A 20512-nucleotide genomic window follows, 5' to 3' on the forward strand; every position below is an offset into this window, starting at 1 on the left:
CTGTTAGCAAATACACTGAAGCAATAAAGACCACAAAATAAGCAAGATAGTTTCTTCTCTAAAAGACCTTGAGTGGAAGGTGTGGATTTGTTTGACCAGAGACCATGGCAGCCATCACCATACTACTGCTCCTCTTTGTCCTCAGTGGTAAGCTATCTATACAAAGTAAAGACATACACATCTGCATTGGATAAAAATAAGCAAATAATGAATGATGGCATTGTGTTTCAGGAGCTGATGGGACTTATATTGTCGGAGGCAGAGATGCTGCCCCACAATCGCGCCCCTACATGGCCTCGCTGCAAATCCGAGGTCGCCACATCTGTGGGGGAGCCCTGGTGAGGCAGAACTTTGTGCTCACAGCAGCACATTGTCAGCTACGCATGTAAGCATTCAAAAACACATCACTGTATTTTTCCTACAATCACTGCAACCATTTGTTTCATTGACGTCAACTCGGCACAGAAATCAACTTGCAGGGACTTTTTTGCTTGCCCCATAAAGTAAACCGTCACAGTAGACATTAGATTTATTTTTCCGTCTTAGTCAAACTGAAGCTAGGTTGACGCTGGAACAATTCTGAAAACTTTTTTTCTTGGTAATCAGAGATGCTCTCTGTGATAAAAAAAAATGTAGGCAGTAAAATGTTCACTGTAGTAAAGTATTGTGTGTTTCATGTCCCTGCAAGATGATCATGAAATCAATAGAAAGGAATGATTTAATGGGAAAATTAAGTGAAAAACGTCATTGTGGATGCTGAGATCAATGTGGAATATTATCTGGCAACACTTCATTTGAAGGGTTAAGCATTAGGCTGACATGACCTTAGCATGACACCAATCTGTATCAGTGTTTGACTGCTGTCATTAAAGGTCCAGTGTGTAGGATTTAGGGGGATATATGGAAAAATATAATAAGAAATAAACATAAAATATAATATACTAGATATGTTTTCTTTAGTGTGTGATCACCTGAAAATGAGAAACCTTTTTTGTAACCTTTGAATGAGATGTTTATATCTACACAGGGTGCAGGTCTTTGTCCATGGAGATTGCCATGTTGCACCAGTATGTTTCTACAGTAGCCCAGAACGGACACACCAAACACTGGCTCTAGATAGTGCCATTGACGTTTTCGTGTCGGCCACTATTGTTAGCAGCACCAACAGTGTTGGAAAAACACTGATTTTTTAGCATTAAACTTCTTTATTCTGTGTTTTTACCAGTTTAAATAACCAGGTCTGTTTGTTTTGGAGAGGATGAGACCTCTGTGGTTAATTTGGCTCCTGGTTAAAACCCCCTAAAAGTCTGGATTGTACGTCATCAGGAAAAATATGAGCACACATTAGCAGTCGCTAGGTTAGCAGACCATCTGTGGCGAGCCACAAAGACTACGAGAAACATAGATCTGTAACGTGAAAATGCTTTATTCAGTGTTAGTATCAATTTTAACTACATGAACCATTTGTTTTGGAGAGGAAAAGACATATAGATAATTTGGCTCCTGGTAAAAACCTGGAAAATTAACACTGAAGGATTACTAACTGGGAATTTACGCATGACACATGGAGAAAGTTTCAGCTGGTTCAGTCTGTGATCGTCACTGCTAGATGCCACTAAATCCTTCACACTATTCCTTTAACTAAGTCAGACAACTAAGGCAGATAATTTGGCTCCTGGTTAAAACCTTCTGAACAATGAACACTGAAGGCATTCTAATTGGGAAAGTTTCAGCTGGTTGCGATCTGAAATCCTCACTGCAAGATGCCACTAAATCTCCCTAAATCTTACACACTGTTGCTTTATATGTCATTAATTCAACTCTATCATTAATGCAAAGTTCACATTGTTGATAATGTCTTTGTTATGACAACTTGACATTAACAAATAAGATAAGATAATCCTTTAATCGTCCCACAGCGGGGAAATCTGCAACATTACAGCAGCAAAGGGATGGTGCAAACAGGAAACATCAGTAGAAAAAAATACAAAGCAATATATAAATACCTAAAGTAAGTAAACTGTACAAAAACAAAGAGCAGAACAATAAGCAAACTGTATAAAAGCACAAAGAAATATAATAAGGAAGCATCAGAAAGAAGCAGAATATAATAGAGACAGATTTTACATTATTGAACAATGGAAGTATAGATATTGCACAGTTTAAAAATACTGATATTGCGCCTGAGTCACTGATTGTAAGCAGTAAAAAATAAAAGCAAGATATAATAAATAGACAGGCTGAGAGGCAATACCCAATAACACAAAATGTACGTCCTGAAAATATGTCGGAACCCTCAAAGTAAAAAATCCCCTGTTTCTGTCATGGATTTTAAAAGCATCTCGCGGTATAATAACATTCAATGACATCTTTATGACCATGATTGTCCCACTGTAGTTGAGATCAAGGAACTGACTCATGACACTGTTATAAAAGCATTTGACAGTATGATAACACTTAATGATGTTTAATAACTAGTTAAAATTGTACCACCGAGGCCAAGGAAAATATTTGTTACACTATTATAATTGTGTTGTGTCAGCCATTTGCAAAAACAGCTACGCATGATGAAGACAAATGCTGTCAACTCTGCATTTAAAATGACATAATTGACCTGGTGACGCTTAATGACAACAGTCATAAAGATTCACAAAGACTATTCATGACAGGTGTCAGGTCATGGTTATGGTGGTGTCGTGATGTTAACAATTCCTGTCAAGATAGATTAATCGTAGCCTCGACATCCTATCTAACGTCCACTCATTCTGTTTTGATTTATAGACCATACACAGTTGTGCTTGGAGCTAATTCCCTGACTGCCAATGAGTCCACCCAGCAGCAGTTCACTGCAATCAGAGCCATTCCAAACCCCAACTATGACGGACATGCAAATGATATCATGCTCCTACAGGTGAGGACAGTGTTTTTTACTACAGATTTTACTATATATCAGATTTGCTTCTATTTTGCCTTTTATGCCTGTTTTGGTTTGTTCTGTTGTTGACCGTTAAATATGATGTGCTGTTAAAAGGGTAGGTGTTATCAGCTGTAGCTTCAGCCTACACCTTTTTCAGACTGCAGAGGAGTCTAAGTTATGCTAAATTACTTTATTGTAATGTTTTGCACTGTGCTATTTAAGTATCAGCCATTTTCTGTGAGAGGCTGTGACTTTATTTACATGAATTTGTAGATTAATACATGGCGTTCTCATTTCTATTTGCAGACTGAAATAAATTCTCCATTCTAAATACGTGATGTTAAGACTACACAAATTTTTTCACCATTAATGTTGTTGTCGCAGCTCAACGGTAGCGCACAGCTGACTGAAGCAGTGCAGGTGATCCCTCTGAAGACAGGCAGACTGAGGACTTCCAGTCAGTGCATCACAGCTGGCTGGGGGGATGTAGGTGATAATGGCACCTTACCAATCAGGCTTCAGGAGGTCAACGTAACCACCCTGCCACAGCGGACATGTCGTAGGCGATGGAGAAGCGTTCCAATCCCCAGGACTATGGTTTGTGGAGTCGGGGCCCGCGTCTTTCAAGGCTTCTGCTCGGTAAGAGCACACACTAGACACTGACCAGGTGCTGAAGCTAATGTCTGAAGGAGTTTTTTAGAGTATCAAGTTGGAGACATTAAACATCTTCCACTGTTAAAATGTGAGACTGTCTTGTGTATAGAAAGTTGTTAAGTGTCTTGTACCTTTTCTGTTTAAGGGGGATTCAGGTGGTCCGTTGGTGTGTGATGGAGCTGCAGCAGGCGTCGTCTCCTTCTCTGGGCGGCGATGCGGAGACCCCAGAACCCCTGATGTCTACACACGTGTATCATCCTTCAGGGAATGGATTACAAATGTGGTGAACAACAATTAGGCAAATCAGATTGAATGGTATTGTGTCAATATGCTTAATTGGGATGTACTTTTCGAGGAAAGCCTCTTCATGACATACAACATGTGGTGTTATGTTGTTTGATATCTGCTTAACAATGCAGTGCTGCGGCTGTTAAGATGAGGTGATGAATTATGTTTCAGGGCTCATAGGTAGGGCAAAAAAATCTTTTAATTCTGCACCTTTAAAAGTCGGCTTAGCTGAAAGTAATAATAAAATTAAAATGAAAAACTAAGAGAAGTTCCCATGCAATCTTTATTGTTATTTGTTTGTATCAAAAAATGTTTCCAACAGTGACACCACCATAAAATCATGAATTTTGGAGAAAAATGTATTTTATGGGTCAAAGTTTTAGAAATAAAAAAGGAGTAACCACTGTAACATTTTCATTGGCCTCCATGCTCCTTTCCATTGTTGACTAACCTGTTTTCCAGTGTCCGCCCTGTCCGTGACGCCGAATGTGACGCACCAGAAAAAAGTTATGCATATTTTTGTAGTTTTGTGTCTCTTTGTTGTCTTTTTTGTAGCTACTTGGGTCTCCTTAAAGTAATTTTGCTTCTCTTTGAGGTAATCTTACTTTTTTTTTGTCATTTTGTGCCTCTTTGTCATTGTTTTGTTAGTGCATGTATACATATCACCCAGCAATCATCATCACTGAACATCTGACAAAAATAATCACACCATTTTTAAGTTAATAATATTATTTTTTGTATTGTTAATCACTGAACACAGGTATATTTCCAAGGTGGCATCTGAATCACTTGCAAGGCCCTGCTTTCTCCACAGGCCCTTCCACCCCAGGGCCCCAGTGTAATCACACTGCTTGCACTGACAATGCCACAAAAGATGGGGCACAGTTTCTGGATGGGCTGAGCTAAAAGAACAATATATATCTATTTCATCCTTAAATTTCTTCAGAAAATGTTTTGCAGGGTAAAACTTGTGTATAATAAATGAAACCTCTCTGATATTATTAGTAATAATGGGGCACTGACCACACTTTTGTCCAAGCGAATCCTTTGTATGTGTTGTGGTTGGTTGTGTCGTGATGTCTTTCTTTTTTTAAACTTTATTCAACAAATTGCAATGAAATATGAACAAATAATAAATAAAGTAAGAATGGGAATTAAGAAAAACAACACCTACAAACAAACAAACACACAAACAAACAAACAAACAGGGGTTTCATCAACTATTTTTTGTAATATTCTAAAAATCTTGTTCATAAGACCAAAACAGTTCAATATTGACTTAAATTCAATAAAAAAAATGTGGAGAGAGGGTTGTGAACCAAAGATCTTCTGTTTATAAATAAAGAATTCCCCTAAGTTAACACCACAGTTCAGAAACGTGTTACTCATATCACCACAGTAACAGATTATATCTTTTCAAGTAAACAATGAGTGATATGCGTGGTACGGAAAGCATGAGAACTTAAAGCAGACCGAAGTTTCATTGTTATTCTGCACTGAAAAAATAAATGAATCAATGTTTCATCAGCAGGTCCACCGAAACATTGTCATATCTGGAAATAATAGAATTTACTGGATAGATTTTATGCAAAATTTTGAAATGAACTTCTTTTACTTTGTTAGGAATACAATTCTTGTAAGTTAAAAGCCATGTTTATTGCCTGGTAATCTCTTCCAAATGTGAGTTTCAGTAAAATTTCCCTCTGGGGGGGATTTTGTTTTTATTTCTAAAACAAATTTGACCAATAGGCCTATGTATATTAAAACATTTCTTGTCAAACATGTTGATACCATTCAAAAGCAATGCAAATAAAGTCTGTGGGATGTTTTGTTCACCATAAGTGACTTCTAATAAGATGGATTAAACCAGAGGGAATGGCTTTGATTACAGGATTGTACTCTTTAAAAGGAACTTTTAACCAAACCCAAGAAGCACAACCACATCACACCACTTTTAGCCTCTTTACATTGTCTTCCTGTTTGTTTTATGATTACATTTCAGACCTGTTAGTCCCTTATGAACCTTTACGTAGTGTGAGATCCTCAGGCAGAGGTCTTCTGCTTGTCCCAGAGTCCAGACTGAAGACCAAAGGGGATGTAAGGCTGTCTGAGTCACTGGCTTTGTTTAAGTTTGACCGCTTTGTGTGTCTTGCTGATGCTAGTCTAGTGTACAAAGTGATTAATGATCTTGCTGCTCCACCTTTAAAAGAGTCCATACAACTGCACTCAAAAAATGTGAGGGCATCTAGGTCAACCAGCAGCAGCGTCTGTGCAGTACAGCACAGATCTACTGAGTTTGGTAGATCCGTCTTCTCTATTAGAGCTACAAACTATTGGAACTCAGTGCCAAGTGAGATAAGACAATAATAATAATAATAATAATAATAATTTAAGATGAAATCTTGGCTAAAATCAACTCATGTACCCATTACACATGAACTCAAACACATGATCTAACACTATGAATTATTGTCATCATATCTTAGTGTTGTAGTATTACTGTTGTTGCTACTTTTATTGTTGCCATGATTTGTTGTTGTGTTGTCTTGCTGTTATTATTGCTGATGCCGTAGTATCATGAATATGTCCTGTTTTGTTATTGTATTTTCTTTATACAGTAGTGTCTTTTAGCAGCTCATCATTCTCTGTTTCCTGCCCAGGGACTACAGATGAAAATTAGCTTATAGCTAACTCTAAATAATAAAATAAGCCTCTCCTAAAAACATACTTATATCGAAAAGCATATCCTGACTTTATTTGAGCTGTCTGTCTATTTTATCGCTGTCTTATTGATATTATTTCCCATTTATTATCTTTGGCCTTCCTTATTTATCTTTTACCAGATGACATTTTATGACATGTTATTTGTTTTTTCTCCTTGTCTTTTTTTTTAAAATCAGATTTATTTATTCATCTTATAAGTACAGTACACTGAAATTTAGTGAACACAGATAACACTTTTTTCTTTTTCTTTAATATGCCCCCCCACCCCACCAGTCCTAAAACAATAATAAAAATAAATACAAATAAAATAAAATAAAATAATAAAATAAAATAAAATTCTTCTTGTGTTATAATTGTGTTTAGTTTTATTGCACAGCACTTTGTGACTGCGTTTTGAAAGGTAATATATAAATAAATGTTATTATTATATAACTGGACTTTTACGTGATTCATACGCTATTTCCGAAAACACACGAACGCAGCATGCAGCCAACACCTGTGTAACGCACAGAGTCGTAAAGTACATATCACTGCCATTAAAACACCAACTCCCAGTGTGCATTGCGCGCGTGTCGCGTCCTTCAGTGCGGTCATGATAACCCTAGGCTCGGTGGGAAGTTGAGTCTCTTCACCGCATCTCCCATTTTCCACAGGTTTCGCGAGATTTACATAGGCGGGCTGGTGTGTGGCAGCGTTTCTCTGCCAGACGAACTGAACAATACTGATATGAAATCTGCGTAAAGGTAATGAAGACATATACTGAGTGGAGAATAGGCCGTTAACACCCCGGTGTTCACGGTGTTTGTTACCTGCTGTTAGCAACACCGCAGAGCGGATGTAGCTAGCCGACTCCACTTATCTTACAGTAACATCTGCATTGAGGTAGAGCTAGGACCGACGAGGGTTATTGATAACCTACAGTGAGAGGTGTAGGTGTGTTGGATGTAGTCCAGGACAGGTGGTGTGACTTATTGCGTAGTTTATATGGCTCTCCTCGTCATATTTTACACGTATGTTGCTAATGTACAAGTTATTTTCTACTAAAATGTAACCGGCTAACGTAACATGCTGTTACTCGTCAGATACACTGAAATGGCTGATGTGTTCTCTCTAAGTTGTATTAGCCAGATTTGTATTGGCCTTTTTACCTGCGGCAATACTTGTGTAATAAATACGACAACCTACACAGCGGACTGTGCATTACAAACTGTGACCTCCATGTCTGTGTGGTTCAAGTAAATACCCAGGAAGTTATTCCACCATGCTAATCTATTGGCTGCTGGAGCTGTCAGTCTGTGCTGAGCAGCCTGCAGCCTGTCACAGGTCTCCTCAGACAGGCCAGCCTCTCAGCTGAAGCAGAGGCCTTCCTCATGCTGTAACACACAGTACATGTGAAGTTTGGCAGCTGTCACACTCGCTCACATTATTAACTGAACCTTGCCCTGTTTCTCTCTTAATCAGTAGCCTTTGACTTTCTGGAGGCATGTCCAAGAAAAGGGGCAGGTATGTAGAAGCAAAGCTACTATACACACCATCACATGATGCCATTAATGGTGGTTTGAGTATCTAATGTAATAGCAAAACTACAATCACAACTACACGACTTAAGTGATTAATCCAGGTGTACACTTCTGGAATTAAAGGTCCAGTGTGTAAGATTAAGGGGGATTTAGTGGCATTAAATGGTTGCAACCAGCTGAAACTTCTGGTTAGAATTCATGTAGCGTCCATTGTTGAGAAGGTTTTTATCAGGAGCTTAACTATTCGCAGAGGTCTCCTCCTTTTCTAAAACAAACAAACAAGGTTATTAAAACCAGTAAAACCACTGAACAAAGCAGTTTCATGTTTCAAAATCCGTGTTTCTTCTACCCTGTTTGGGAAGTGGTAAAGGGCCTGCTTGTCCAGCACTTGCTAATGTTTGCTTGCCAATTTTCTACAATTAGTGAACGTGGACTCATCTCATTTTTGATCCAGATGTTCAGGGTTTTTTTTAATGGGAGCCAAATTATCCACGGAGGTCTCTTTCTCTCTAAAACAAACAAACCACCAGGTGATTCAAACCTGTAAAAACACTGAACAAAGGAGTTTTATGTTATAATCAGTGTTTGTTGTACCCTGTTTGGCAAGTTGCAGACGGCCCAGTCACCTTATTTCTGATCCAGATGCTCAGTCCAGGAGTGTTTTACTGTGAGCCGAATTATCCTTAGAGGTTTCCTCCAATCCAAAACAGATGGCCCCCGTGATTTAAACTGGTGAAACACAGAATAAAGCAGTTTCACACTACAAATCAGTGTTTCTCCAATGCTGTTTGGCATGTCAGAGACAGGCCGCTAGCATTTTGTGCACCTTTTTTCTCTGATAACTTAAGATCCAGACGTTCAGGAGGGTTTTACCAGGAACCGAATTATCCGCAGAGGTCTCCTCCTTTTCTAAATCACCAATCAGTTTATCAAAACCTGTAAAAACACTGAACAAAGCAGTATCATGTTACAAATACGGCCTGCTTTCCCAGCACCTGCTAATGTGAGCTAACCTTATTTTTGATCCAGATGTTCAGGAGTTAAAAAGTGTTTTACTGTGAGCTTTAAAACAGATGGACCTGGCGTTTAAAACACTGAATAAAGCAGTTTCACGTTACAAATCTGTCTTTCTCCAACACTGTTTGGCATGTTGGAGACAGGTCGTTAGCCTTTTGCGCACCTTTTTCTCTGATAACTTCAGATCCAGACATTCAGGAGTATTTAACCAGGGGCAGAATTATCTGCAGAGGTCTCCTCCTCTCCAAATCACATGTACCCAGTTGTTTAAAATGGTAAAATCACAGAATAAAGTAGATTAACATTAAAAAATTAATGTTTTTCCATCACCGTTCATAGCATAAGGGCTTTTAACAACCATGGCCTACATGAATAGCCCTATCTCGAACCAGTGTTTGATTTGTTCATTCTGGGCTACTGTAGAAACATGGAGGAGCAACATGGCAGACTCTGTGGATGAGGACCCGCTCCCTATGTAGATATAAACGGATCATTTTAAGGTAACAAAAATACAACGATTATTATTTTCAGGTGATTATACATTAAAGAAAACAAATTACAGTTTATTCCATCTCTGCAAATATCCCCCTCAATCTTACACACTGTTTCTTTAAATAATTAGCTGTACTTGAAAATAGGAAGATAGATTTTTATGGTGGTAACGCAGACCTGCATATTTATCCTGTGTTACCAGAAAGCGGAGCAGTGGGGAGCTGAGCGACACGTTGAGCCCGGATCCCAACAGCATCCTGGGTGTCCGTATTCAGCATAACTGGCGTGAGAAGGGGAACCAGAGCAAATGGAAGGGAACGGTGCTCGACAGGCTCAGCGTGAACCCTTCTCTCTTCATGGTGAAGTATGACGGCTTTGACTGCGTCTATGGCATCGAGCTGTTTAAGGACGACAGAGTGTCGAACCTGCAGGTCTTGTCAGAAAATGTTGGTGAGTTAGCGAGTCTCTCTTTTAACCTGTGCCAGCTGGATTTATCTTTTTAGACTCTGACATGAACCAAGATATAACGTTTCTCATATAGTGAAGGTGATGAATAAGTAAAGCACCAGTTGGGTAATTTTATATTTTATATCCATTGCTGCTGTTTCCACAGTAAACAACAAGATCAAGATGCCTCCAGGGGCGGAGGAGCTGGTGGGCAAAGCTGTGGAGCATCTGTTTGAAAAGGAAGATGGAGAAAAGAACGAGTGGAGGGGCATGGTCCTTTCCAGAGCTCCCATTATGACCAACTGGTATTATATCACTTATGAAAAGGACCCCGTACTTTATATGTACCAGCTGTGGGATGACTATGCTGACGGAGACCTCAGGATTCTGCCTGAAGCAGGTACTGGTGATTTTGCTGTTACCAAGACAGATTTATGCTTCACACAGCTTCATTAGGCCTTCAGTAATTTTGTCCTAAAGCTTTATAAATAAGATCAAGAGTGACTGCAACGTGACGTAAATGAATTTTTTCCCACTTTGGAGTTCTATGAAGTCTTTTTTGACACGGATACCATGTGAGCTTGCCAGCAGTCATGGATGTTTGTCTTCATCAAAGGGTTCGACTCCCAGTGGCAAACAGGCATAACTATTTATTTTAAAGTGAGCACTCCTTGCGGCCATGAACACCCTCGACATGAGTTTAAGTTTTCCATAAAAGTGAAGTCAGTGCACAGAGTTATATCAGGCAGTGTTTTTCTTGGAAATTAGATATTCACGGTCATGATGTTGAATAATGAGAGCCAAGACTCTTTTCAGTGGTTTCACCGAATTCTGTTTCTTGAGCCTCTCCTAAGAGGTAATAGCTATGTTTAAACATGCACAAATTGCTGCATCTGATTTGTAAATAGTCAAATAATTTTCACACATAAACATTTACGGTAATACCTAATCCAGTGTATTTCAGATAGTGAGAACTCTTAATGAAATGTCTGAATACTGCATTATGCATCACATAGTTATTTCAGTCCGTTAAAGCTGTGTGTCCATGATAATTTTTAGTTTACAGATTACATTAAATGTTAAGTGTGTAGAATTCAGGCGGATGTATTAGTAGAAATGGAATATAATAAGTACATTTTCTTTCATGTATTATCACCTGAAATTGAGAATCGTTGTTTTCTTTACCTTAAACTGAGCCGTTTATCTTCATCCATTCTGCCATGTTGCTCCTCCATGTTTCTACAGTAGCCTAGAATGGACAAACCAAACACTGGCTCTAGATACAGACATTTCATTTCATGTTTTTGTGTCGGCCACCGAGGCTGGTAGCCCCTTCACATCGTGAGTGTTAGAAAAACACATTGTCGACATGAAACTGCTTTGTTCAGTGTTTTTACTGGTTTAAATCACCATGTGCATTTGTTTTGAGAGGAAGAGAAGTCTTCGGATAATTTGGCTCTCAGTAAAAAAAACCCTGAAAGTCTGGATCCTAAGTTAAAAGGAAAAATATGAGCATGCATTAGCAGTAGCTAGGTTAGCGGACCATCTGCGACGAGCCAAAAAGTATACGAGAAACACCGATTTGTAACACAAAATCACTTTATTCAGTGTTTTTCCCGGTTTTAATTACCTTGTCTGTTTGTTTTGGAGAGGAAAAGACCTCTGCGAATAAGCTTCTACTAAAAACCTGAAAACTGAACACTGAGGGATTACTAACCGGGGGTTTACACATGGTACGCGGGAGAAGTTTCAGCTGGTTCAATCTGTGATCGTCACTGCTTAGACTTAGACTTAGCTCCATCCGTTCCAATTGGACCATTGGGTAACAAGTCTCTCTTGGCAGCCGGAGTACGTGTCAAACCGTGTCAGACAGTAACGCCACCCCTGCCCTTCTCATCACCTCATCATTGGTGATGTGGTCTCACCATGAGATCCTCAAGATGGTTCTGAGGCATCGTCGGTGGAAGACATCCAACATGTTGGTAATGCTGGAAGTCCTCATCCACGTCTCGCAGGCGTAGGTCACTGTTGGAATGACCACTGACATATACAGACATAGCTTGATGGCCGTAGTGATAGCTCTGGACGACCATATGTTGTGGAGCCTTTGGAACACTCCTGCAGCTTTGCTGATTCTCATTTGTACGTCTTTCTCCACATCTCCTATACTCGAGATGTTACTGCCAAGATACGTGAAGTTCTTGATGTACTCAATGTCATACTCGCCAAGAGTGAGTGGTGGGTGGTGTTGATCCTGGCCGACGATCATGGCCTTGGTCTTCTTGTGGCTGATCCGTAGACCAACCTTTGTTCCGTGCTCTTGGAGATTGCTGGTCATCTCCTGGGGTGCAACGTGGGTATGACTAATCAGAGCCAGGTCGTCCGCAAAGTCCAGGTCATCCGCAAAGTCCAAGTCATGCAGTTTGCCTTGTTCCCACTCGATGCCGATTGTCACTGCTAGATGCCACTAAATCCTTCACACTATTCCTTTAACTGAGTCATGATAAATAGAAGATATACAGGGTTCTTATACTTATCTAGAAAGTCTTGACAAGTATTGAGAATGTTTTTAATTTCCATATGTGTAAATGTATTGAAGTGATGGTGAAATTGGAGGTATAGAACTGGAGGAAGAAAGGAGGCTGTGTATTTCTGATGCCAAAGCAAACATTATTTTATAGCATCTTAAAGATATTTTAAGTAGGCGGAGCACATTTCAAACTAGCTTGCACTAACTCAAATGTAATGCTTATGTTTCACTCCTCAGAAAACAAGCACCTGTTGCCAGCAGACAGGAAGCCAGGAGAGGAGACGGAGAGCCTGGTGGGGAAACAGGTGGAGTATGTTACTGACAAGGGTGTGAAGAGAACAGGCCTGGTCATCTACCAGGTCCCAGCCAAGCCCTCTGTCTACTATATCAAATACGATGATGACTTTCATATCCATGTCTATGACTTGGTGAAAACCACCTAGAGATAGTGGACACTTTATCTCACTCTCTCCAGCCTCCCGCCATCTGCTTCTGTTCCACTCATCGTTATAACCCGTTATCCAAAGCCATGGCAGGGTCGAATAGTTAATATGCTTTTTATTGTTCAGAAGAAAGTGCAATCTGTTTTTCATATGCACAGCAGAACTGTAGCACTGCTATGCTTGGCTATTTCGAGGAGGTGGAGTCGACTTGTTTTATTGTTGCTGCTCTACTTTATTCTTTAAGTTTGGACAGTCCAAAAAATTGCACTGCCCAACAGCTGCGAAGTGCAGTTGTTACTGCATTTGTATTGTTGTACTTGACACATTCGCTGATTTGTCCTTAAAGTGATGATCTTAATTAAAACCCGGTGTGACTAAAAAAGCTGCTTAAAATATTCTTTTGAAGACACTGATGATCTACACATTATGTTTGGGATAGAAAGCTTCCATTGAGGCAGATAAATTATTGTATTTATCAAACTGTATTATCAAATTTTAGCATTAGTACTGGAAGGAATGTATGAAAGCAGGATTGTAGAATCACCTGAAAGGGGCCCTGATATTTACAAAAGCCTTTTAGATGAATTATGCTCATGTGGAAATATACTCCTGCACCTTTGCACCATATTTAGCATCATATCAGATCCTTTGCACTGGTGATGAGGACGCAGTTTGCTAAATTCTCATTTAAATTCGATCCCACACAAATCATAAAGTGCCTTCCGGCTTGTCATTTTGCAATATTGTACATACTATATCTCCGACTATTTACGCTCTTATTGAATCATTGCGTGTAATGGCTGCTCTTTGGTTTTCATTTGGAAGTGGTGACACTGACAGCTTGAGGAAAGTCTCGCAGCCATCGGTTTATATTAGTGCTGTTTTGCTCTTAATGCAGTATGAAAATGTTCTACAAATATTACACACATCATCGGTTGTAAAAGCTCACTGTTGATCTTGTGGGGAGCACTTTATTGTATAAAGTTTACATGTTTAGGTTATGCTACGCTATATAGTTTCCCCCAAACTGCTTTTTCCTTAAGAGAAAATGTGGCAGAATAAATGCTTTATATCTTACGCATGAAGAAAAAAAATAAAAAAAAACTTGTTGCAATACACACAGATGACAGTATTTAATATGTACAACTTGTGTAAAATGCCTTGTAATGTTGCCTCTTGTGGTTACTCTCATTTATACAGATATTTCATCAGAACACCACCAGCTTTTAGTGAAAGGGTTGTTTATTTACATTAATTATAAACTGAATATTTAACAGGTATAACCAACTGACAAGCCAGTTTGTTGACAGTTACTAACTCTGGTTCTAGTCTTTATAACTTTGTCTTGCAAACATGTATGCTTGCAGTATGCATTTCATCCCAACTCTGTTAGTAGCTGCTGAACTGATCTTGGCCCTCTCAGTCCTCTCAAGTCACTCAGTGTATCCCTTAGCAAACTAGTCAATCAGTAGGTATACTGTTACTGTTATTTTTAGCTGTCAAACTCCGCATGCATAATCTGAACAGAGTGTCTGGAAGTATTCAAACTTTATTTCAACAGTAGAGAAGTGACAGTGTGTGGCAGAAGCGGCTCCGTTTGTTTGACCTACTTAAAAAAAGAAAAAAAAGAGGTTGACACTGTGCATCACCGCTGCTGGTGCTGTGTGGTGTTTCTGTGTTGTGTAGAGTGGAGTTATAAATGACTGTGCGCTCTTCTTCATGCTTTAAATCACCTCCTGTTCTGAAGTTGTAGCAGCAGTTATTATTCTGTCATGAGTAATAAAGATTTTTGCACATTTGTTTGGTCTCATTCTTTGAACCGCCACGATCAACACGCAGTGCATCCTCAATAAATCAAACTAAAGACTGGACGTGTTTTAAGATTGATGTATTGTTTAGTCACAAATGGTGAAACTGCATATATATACACACACAACAGACATTCTCTTCATAACATTATTCAGGTGGTTTGAGAACAAAGGGGAGTGAAATACTGTATATTAGACAGTACAGAGCAAAACGAAATTTAGTGGTACACACAAAATGAAATACCTTTTTTTAAAAATGCATTTTGCTTACTGGCATTACGCACAATACAACTCCCAACCAATGCCATGATTATTTAGGGAACCACAGTACCCATTCAGGAGACCGCACTCTTGAAGCTGAATTTCAAAGCTTCTTTTTCTAGCTGTTTTTTTTTTTCAAGTTGGGTGTTTCTTCTTTCTTGATAGGGGCTACAACTTTTGAAGAAGTAATGTCATTTCAAGTGCAAAACTCAAAAAGTCTCAGGTTTTCCAGAGGGTTCATATTTACTTGGTGAGGTCTTTCAGATACTGCAAACCCTGATTTGTGTATCCAGTTGCTTTTGTTGGAGCCTCTGAAAGAGCTGAAATTGACGTCCGTACTCCTGCAAAGATAAACATCCATGATTGGGGTTTGAGGCACTGAAAATACGTATGACACATTTAAGGTGTTAACCAACAGAATAATTATCACCTCAGAGTAATAGTAGTGATGCTAAAATTAACTTCTGCCCCAATGTCACACTAACAATATCACTTTATCTGACAAGGGAAGTGCACAACCACAATTTACAACAAACTCATGACATTACCACATTTATAACCCCTATTTAAAAAAAAACAAAAAAAAAACAGAACAAGCTTTTCAATAACTGAAGTTATAGTTCTTGGCCACAAACAACTCAGAGACTCTTTATCTGATGACATAGTTTCTCTAGATGGCATTGCTCTGGCCTCTAGCACTACCGTAAAAAACCTCGGAGTAATATTTGATCAAGATTTGTCTTTTAATTCTCATTTAAAACAAACCTCACGGACTGCATTTTTTCATCTGCGTAATATTGCGAAAATTAGGCCTATCCTGACCCGAAAAGATGCGGAAAAATTGGTCCACGCTTTTGTTACCTCTAGGCTGGATTACTGTAACTCTCTATTATCAGGTAGCTCTAGTAAGTCCTTAAAAACTCTCCAGCTAATTCAGAATGCAGCAGCACGTGTACTAACAGGAACTAAGAAACAAGATTATATTTCTCCTGTTTTAGCTTCTCTGCACTGGCTCCCTGTAAAATCCAGAATTGAATTTAAAATCCTACTGTTAACTTATAAAGCTCTAAATGGTCAAGCTCCGTCATATCTTAGAGAGCTCATAGTGCCATATTATCCCACCAGAACACTGCGCTCTGAGAACGCAGGGTTACTCGTGGTCCCTAAAGTCTCCAAAAGTAGATCAGGAGCCAGAGCCTTCAGCTATCAGGCTCCTCTCCTGTGGAATCATCTTCCTGTTACGGTCCGGGAGGCAGACACCGTCTCCACATTTAAGACTAGACTTAAGACTTTCCTCTTTGATAAAGCTTATAGTTAGGCCTGGCTCAGGCTTGCCCTGTACCAGCCCCTAGTTAGGCTGACTTAGGCTTAGTCTGCCGGAGGACCCCCCTATAATACACCGGGCACCTTCTCTCCTTCTCTCTCTCTCTCTCTCTCTTGTATTCTATTACTGCATCTTGCTAACTCGGCCATTCTGGATGTCACTAACTCGGCTTCTTCTCCGGAGCCTTTGTGCTCCACTGTCTCTCAGATTAACTCATATCGCAGCGGCGCCTGGACAGTGTGATGTGTGTGGTTGTGCTGCTGCCGTGGTCCTGCCAGATGCCTCCTGCTGCTGCTGCCATCATTAGTCATTAGTCATACTTCTACTGTTATTATACACATATGACTATTGTCACACATGTATACTGCCAGATATTAATACATACTTTCAACATATTGTACCACAGTAGCCAGAACTATAATATTATTACTTTCAATAATGTTGTTGTAAGCTACTGTTATTACCTGCATCTCTCTCTCTGTCTCTTTCTCTGTCTCTCTCTCTGTCTCATTGTGTCATACGGATTACTGTTAATTTATTATGCTGATCTGTTCTGTACGACATCTATTGCACGCCTGTCTGTCCTGGAAGAGGGATCCCTCCCCAGTTGCTCTTCCTGAGGTTTCTACCGTTTTTTTCCCCGTTAAAGGGGTTTTTTTGGGGAGTTTTTCCTTATCCGCTGTGAGGGTCATAAGGACAGAGGGATGTCGTATGCTGTAAAGCCCTGTGAGGCAAATTGTGATTTGTGATATTGGGCTTTATAAATAAAATTGATTTATTGATTGATTGATTCAGTTCTTACCAGAGTTCCACGCCTGAATGGGGGAGAATTCAATCTTAGGCATGGTTGGAAGCTGAGCCTGAGGAGAGGAGGGGAAACAACACAGTGTAAGGCTTTGTTGTTATGTACTTTATACTGCATTTAAATTAAATATTGTAAAACTTTAAAAACCAGTTAATGAATGGAATGTGAAAGATGCCACTTTGGCTGATGACTCAACATCATGTGGAAAAACAGTGTGCAATGCAATAATGATGGAGGGCTGACATTTTGGTGCTTCACTGAAAAGTTGGCATATTACTCCAGAATTGCAGTAATAGGAATATGACACACATTATGACATAAGGGATGCACGATAATACTGGCTTTAAAATGAACTATTAGAATTGGCCAAAATGCCTTTTCTTATTTTGCACAATGAATGAATACTACATACATTGAAAAGGTTTCTATATCATGTCTCCATCTGCTGGTGGGGCGTCACAATAAGAATATGTATGTATAATATGATGTTGATTCGACTACAAAGAGACTTGATGATCACTAAAGTTAGGTGGGGAAAAAGTGGATATATTGATATTGGTATCAGTTATCAGCCAAACAGAGTTGTTATATATTGGCATATCTGATACTGATATCTTGCATCCCTAAATTAAATATTGGTATATTTTGTAGAAGGAATTAACTGACATTGAGCTACTGAGTATTTAGGTTGCAGTAAGATGTCTTGTGTTTATGGGCATTACTGAAAAGACACAGCCCGGCACATGAGATCTGGAGTAAACCAAAGCTCTACACTTGCTGTATTGTAAAATGTTGTGAAACTCTGTTTTACTGAAAATTGTGGGTTTTTTTGTTTTTTTTTGTTTTTTTAACAATCTACCAAAGAAAAATTGGTCTATTTGTGTTCACATTGGAGCTGGTATACTTCCTCTTTAGACTGAAATAGGCAATAATATTGTTTTAGAAGAAGCAATTGGAATTTGACCAGTATGTGATGGGGTAGAAACGAGGAGGATCATTACTTTACTGTCCCTAATACTACATGAACTTCAACTAGACAACTTATTCGATGAATCTATAGAAGTTCAGGAAGACAACCTTGTATCAGTAAGGCAGCAGTGTCCAGAATATTTTAGATGGGGTCCAGATTGGATGATGTGAAAATACCTGGGTGGCAGCTGCTTCTTGCATCATATTGGTTATTTAAAAAACACAGCCATACATATGAGACAACCACAAGTTTTTCACTTTCCACTGCTGCCCTCGCTGTCAACTTTACACTTTTTTGCTGTGGCCACGTCTGCTACCTAGTGGAAAATGTCAGCTGTTGGGTAGCCACTCATTTGCTGAAAACATGTTGATTCCACATGTGTAGCTCCTACTTGGTGCGTGTCTACAAACTGTGTGATAGTCCTGCCATTGTGAGGTGAACAGAAAAAAATGCAGAGTGATATTGCTTGCCATATATAGTATATTTTAAACCACAAGCCACAGGCTAATAAAAATCAGTCTGTGGGCCACGATTGGCCCCTGTGTCAGACTTTAGACATGTCTGCAGTAAGGGGTGGATGATTGCTGTTGTTGTTGCTTTCCATTGTTTAATCACAGACTGATTTGTGCCCAGTAGGGATGGGTCACGATTTTCGAATTTTCGAATAGTCATTTTATTTTGAAAAATCGATTTTTTAATGCGACTATTACTATTCGTCTTATTTCCCCCTTTATTTGACATGCAATTCAGCTCCTAACCGCACGAGGGCAGTATAGGATTGCTACAGCGGTGTGAGATGGGCTACCAACTAGTTTGATGCTCTTCTACAAACAGGAGGAACATGCAGAGACTACTACAGTCATCAGAAAGTTCCGTGTGGAACAACTTTGACAAAATAAACGAAAATGAGGTGCAGTGCAAACTCTGTGAGCGATTATCGAGAAAAATCGTTGAATAGTTGCCATGATTTTCGAATAGTGTTTTTGGTTGTGCTGCCAATCCCTAGTGCCCAGCACAGTCAGAAGCTGTTCACTGTTGTGCTGTAAATACAACATTTCCGTCTTGTAAAGATGTTCTATAATCCCACGAGTAATGTGCCGTGACATGGTAGGACACTTGGATAGAGCACAATTGCATTCTTTTTTATGAATAATAAGCCGCATTGTCAGGGTGTATACATAAATTACTTATCTGCCTGCTATAGGTCAACTTGTAAATCAAATGTGGATACAAGGTCTTCGCCTGTTATATTTTTCCTTTCTTGTGCTGCACTATCATGTCAACTAGCCCCTATCTAGGGCCATTCTGGATCAGAACTGTGCTCAGGCAGTGCATCTTATCAGTACCTCCAGGCCAAAGTACTTCATCCATTCATCGACAGCAGGTGGAATTGCAGCCCTGGCCTTCCCCAGAGCCTCTGATCCCTGTTCACTGCTCCCCAACAGACCAGAGTCACAGGCTATGTAGAGAGCTCCTCCTGCAATGGTAACCTTGGTGGCCAGTCTAAAAATGAAAGAACAGAAGCTGTCAGGCTACAACCCAACTTCACTCACCTTTAAATCCCAATCATAAACATGTCAAACTGACTGGAAACACGGCTACATGTTACCATTTCCACAAAACAAAACTTAAAAGTGCCATTTATTGCAAAGCAAAGCTCAGGTACCTAGACTATAAACATTAGTTAGCAATTTATGAAGTATTAGCTAACGTTAGCTAGCTATGACAGCTGGTGTGAATTACGCCAGCGTACAGAACAAATGTATACATATAGTATAAGCTAATTCTACTGTAAGTTATAGAGCCAGCTATGTAACTGTCAAACCAGTCAACACAGTGGTTGAAGATAGCAGCTGGAAAGCTGTCGGGTAGAGTGACGGTTAGCTTAGCGTCAGTTAGCTAACTGGCTAATGAGCAGCTAGCACCTACGGCAGCAAGAACCTCGCGGAAATTAAGGGTGAAATTAGAATTACTAACTTCAGAACAGGCAAAATCTTTGCCGCCATGGTCCACAAGCGGTGTTGTTTCCTTTAACGTACTGTTATCCCAGGAACTCCGAGAGTAAGCTGGGGTAAAAGCTATCTGAATGAGATAGCTCTAGTGAAGGACAACCGTGTTGATCCCTGTGCACACGGGTTGTGTCAATAAAGTTGCAGTTCCAAATGTAAGTGCTGACGTAATTTACGAGCCGCAGATTCGTCCTTCACCTCTTTGCGTTTATAGCGATTTAAATTACAATTTCGACGGCTAAATAAAAAATAAATAAAAACAGCTATTTAAAGGAGCTGTTTTCGATTTCGATTACCAATCAA

General features: G+C 39.5%; 3 protein-coding genes across 5 annotated transcripts; 2 read left to right on the forward strand and 1 right to left on the reverse strand.

Moving 5' to 3' along the window:
- On the forward strand, positions 1-4276 carry LOC117253578 (serine protease 57-like). The gene is made up of 5 exons (XM_033621118.2): positions 1-147; positions 232-385; positions 2782-2911; positions 3302-3556; positions 3717-4276. The coding sequence occupies exons 1-5, from the start codon at positions 105-107 to the stop codon at positions 3867-3869; spliced, it is 735 nt and encodes a 244-aa protein (XP_033477009.1). The 5' UTR covers positions 1-104; the 3' UTR covers positions 3870-4276.
- Positions 4277-7189: 2913 nt separating this feature from the next.
- LOC117254012 (spindlin-1-like) lies at positions 7190-14831 on the forward strand. 3 transcript variants are annotated; one of them, XM_033621972.2, is made up of 5 exons: positions 7190-7326; positions 8045-8086; positions 9815-10062; positions 10226-10459; positions 12827-14831. In XM_033621972.2, the coding sequence occupies exons 2-5, from the start codon at positions 8067-8069 to the stop codon at positions 13030-13032; spliced, it is 708 nt and encodes a 235-aa protein (XP_033477863.1). In that variant the 5' UTR covers positions 7190-7326; positions 8045-8066; the 3' UTR covers positions 13033-14831. The 3 variants fall into 3 exon arrangements, with proteins under 3 accessions (XP_033477863.1, XP_033477864.1, XP_078024778.1); XM_033621973.2 differs by having other exon boundaries at positions 7209-7326; positions 8048-8086; XM_078168652.1 differs by lacking the exons at positions 7190-7326; positions 8045-8086 and adding an exon at positions 9514-9620.
- A 73-nt stretch (positions 14832-14904) lies between these two features.
- micos13 (mitochondrial contact site and cristae organizing system subunit 13) lies at positions 14905-20343 on the reverse strand. The gene is made up of 4 exons (XM_033621974.2): positions 20178-20343; positions 19547-19703; positions 17228-17285; positions 14905-15442 (listed from the first exon to the last, which is right to left on the reverse strand). Exons 1-4 carry the CDS (start codon positions 20204-20206, stop codon positions 15345-15347), a joined length of 342 nt encoding a protein of 113 aa, XP_033477865.1. The 5' UTR covers positions 20207-20343; the 3' UTR covers positions 14905-15344.
- Positions 20344-20512: the final 169 nt, after the last annotated feature.

The sequence above is a fragment of the Epinephelus lanceolatus genome, chromosome 6 (assembly GCF_041903045.1).
Source record: "Epinephelus lanceolatus isolate andai-2023 chromosome 6, ASM4190304v1, whole genome shotgun sequence".
In the NCBI taxonomy this organism is placed as follows: domain Eukaryota; kingdom Metazoa; phylum Chordata; class Actinopteri; order Perciformes; family Serranidae; genus Epinephelus; species Epinephelus lanceolatus.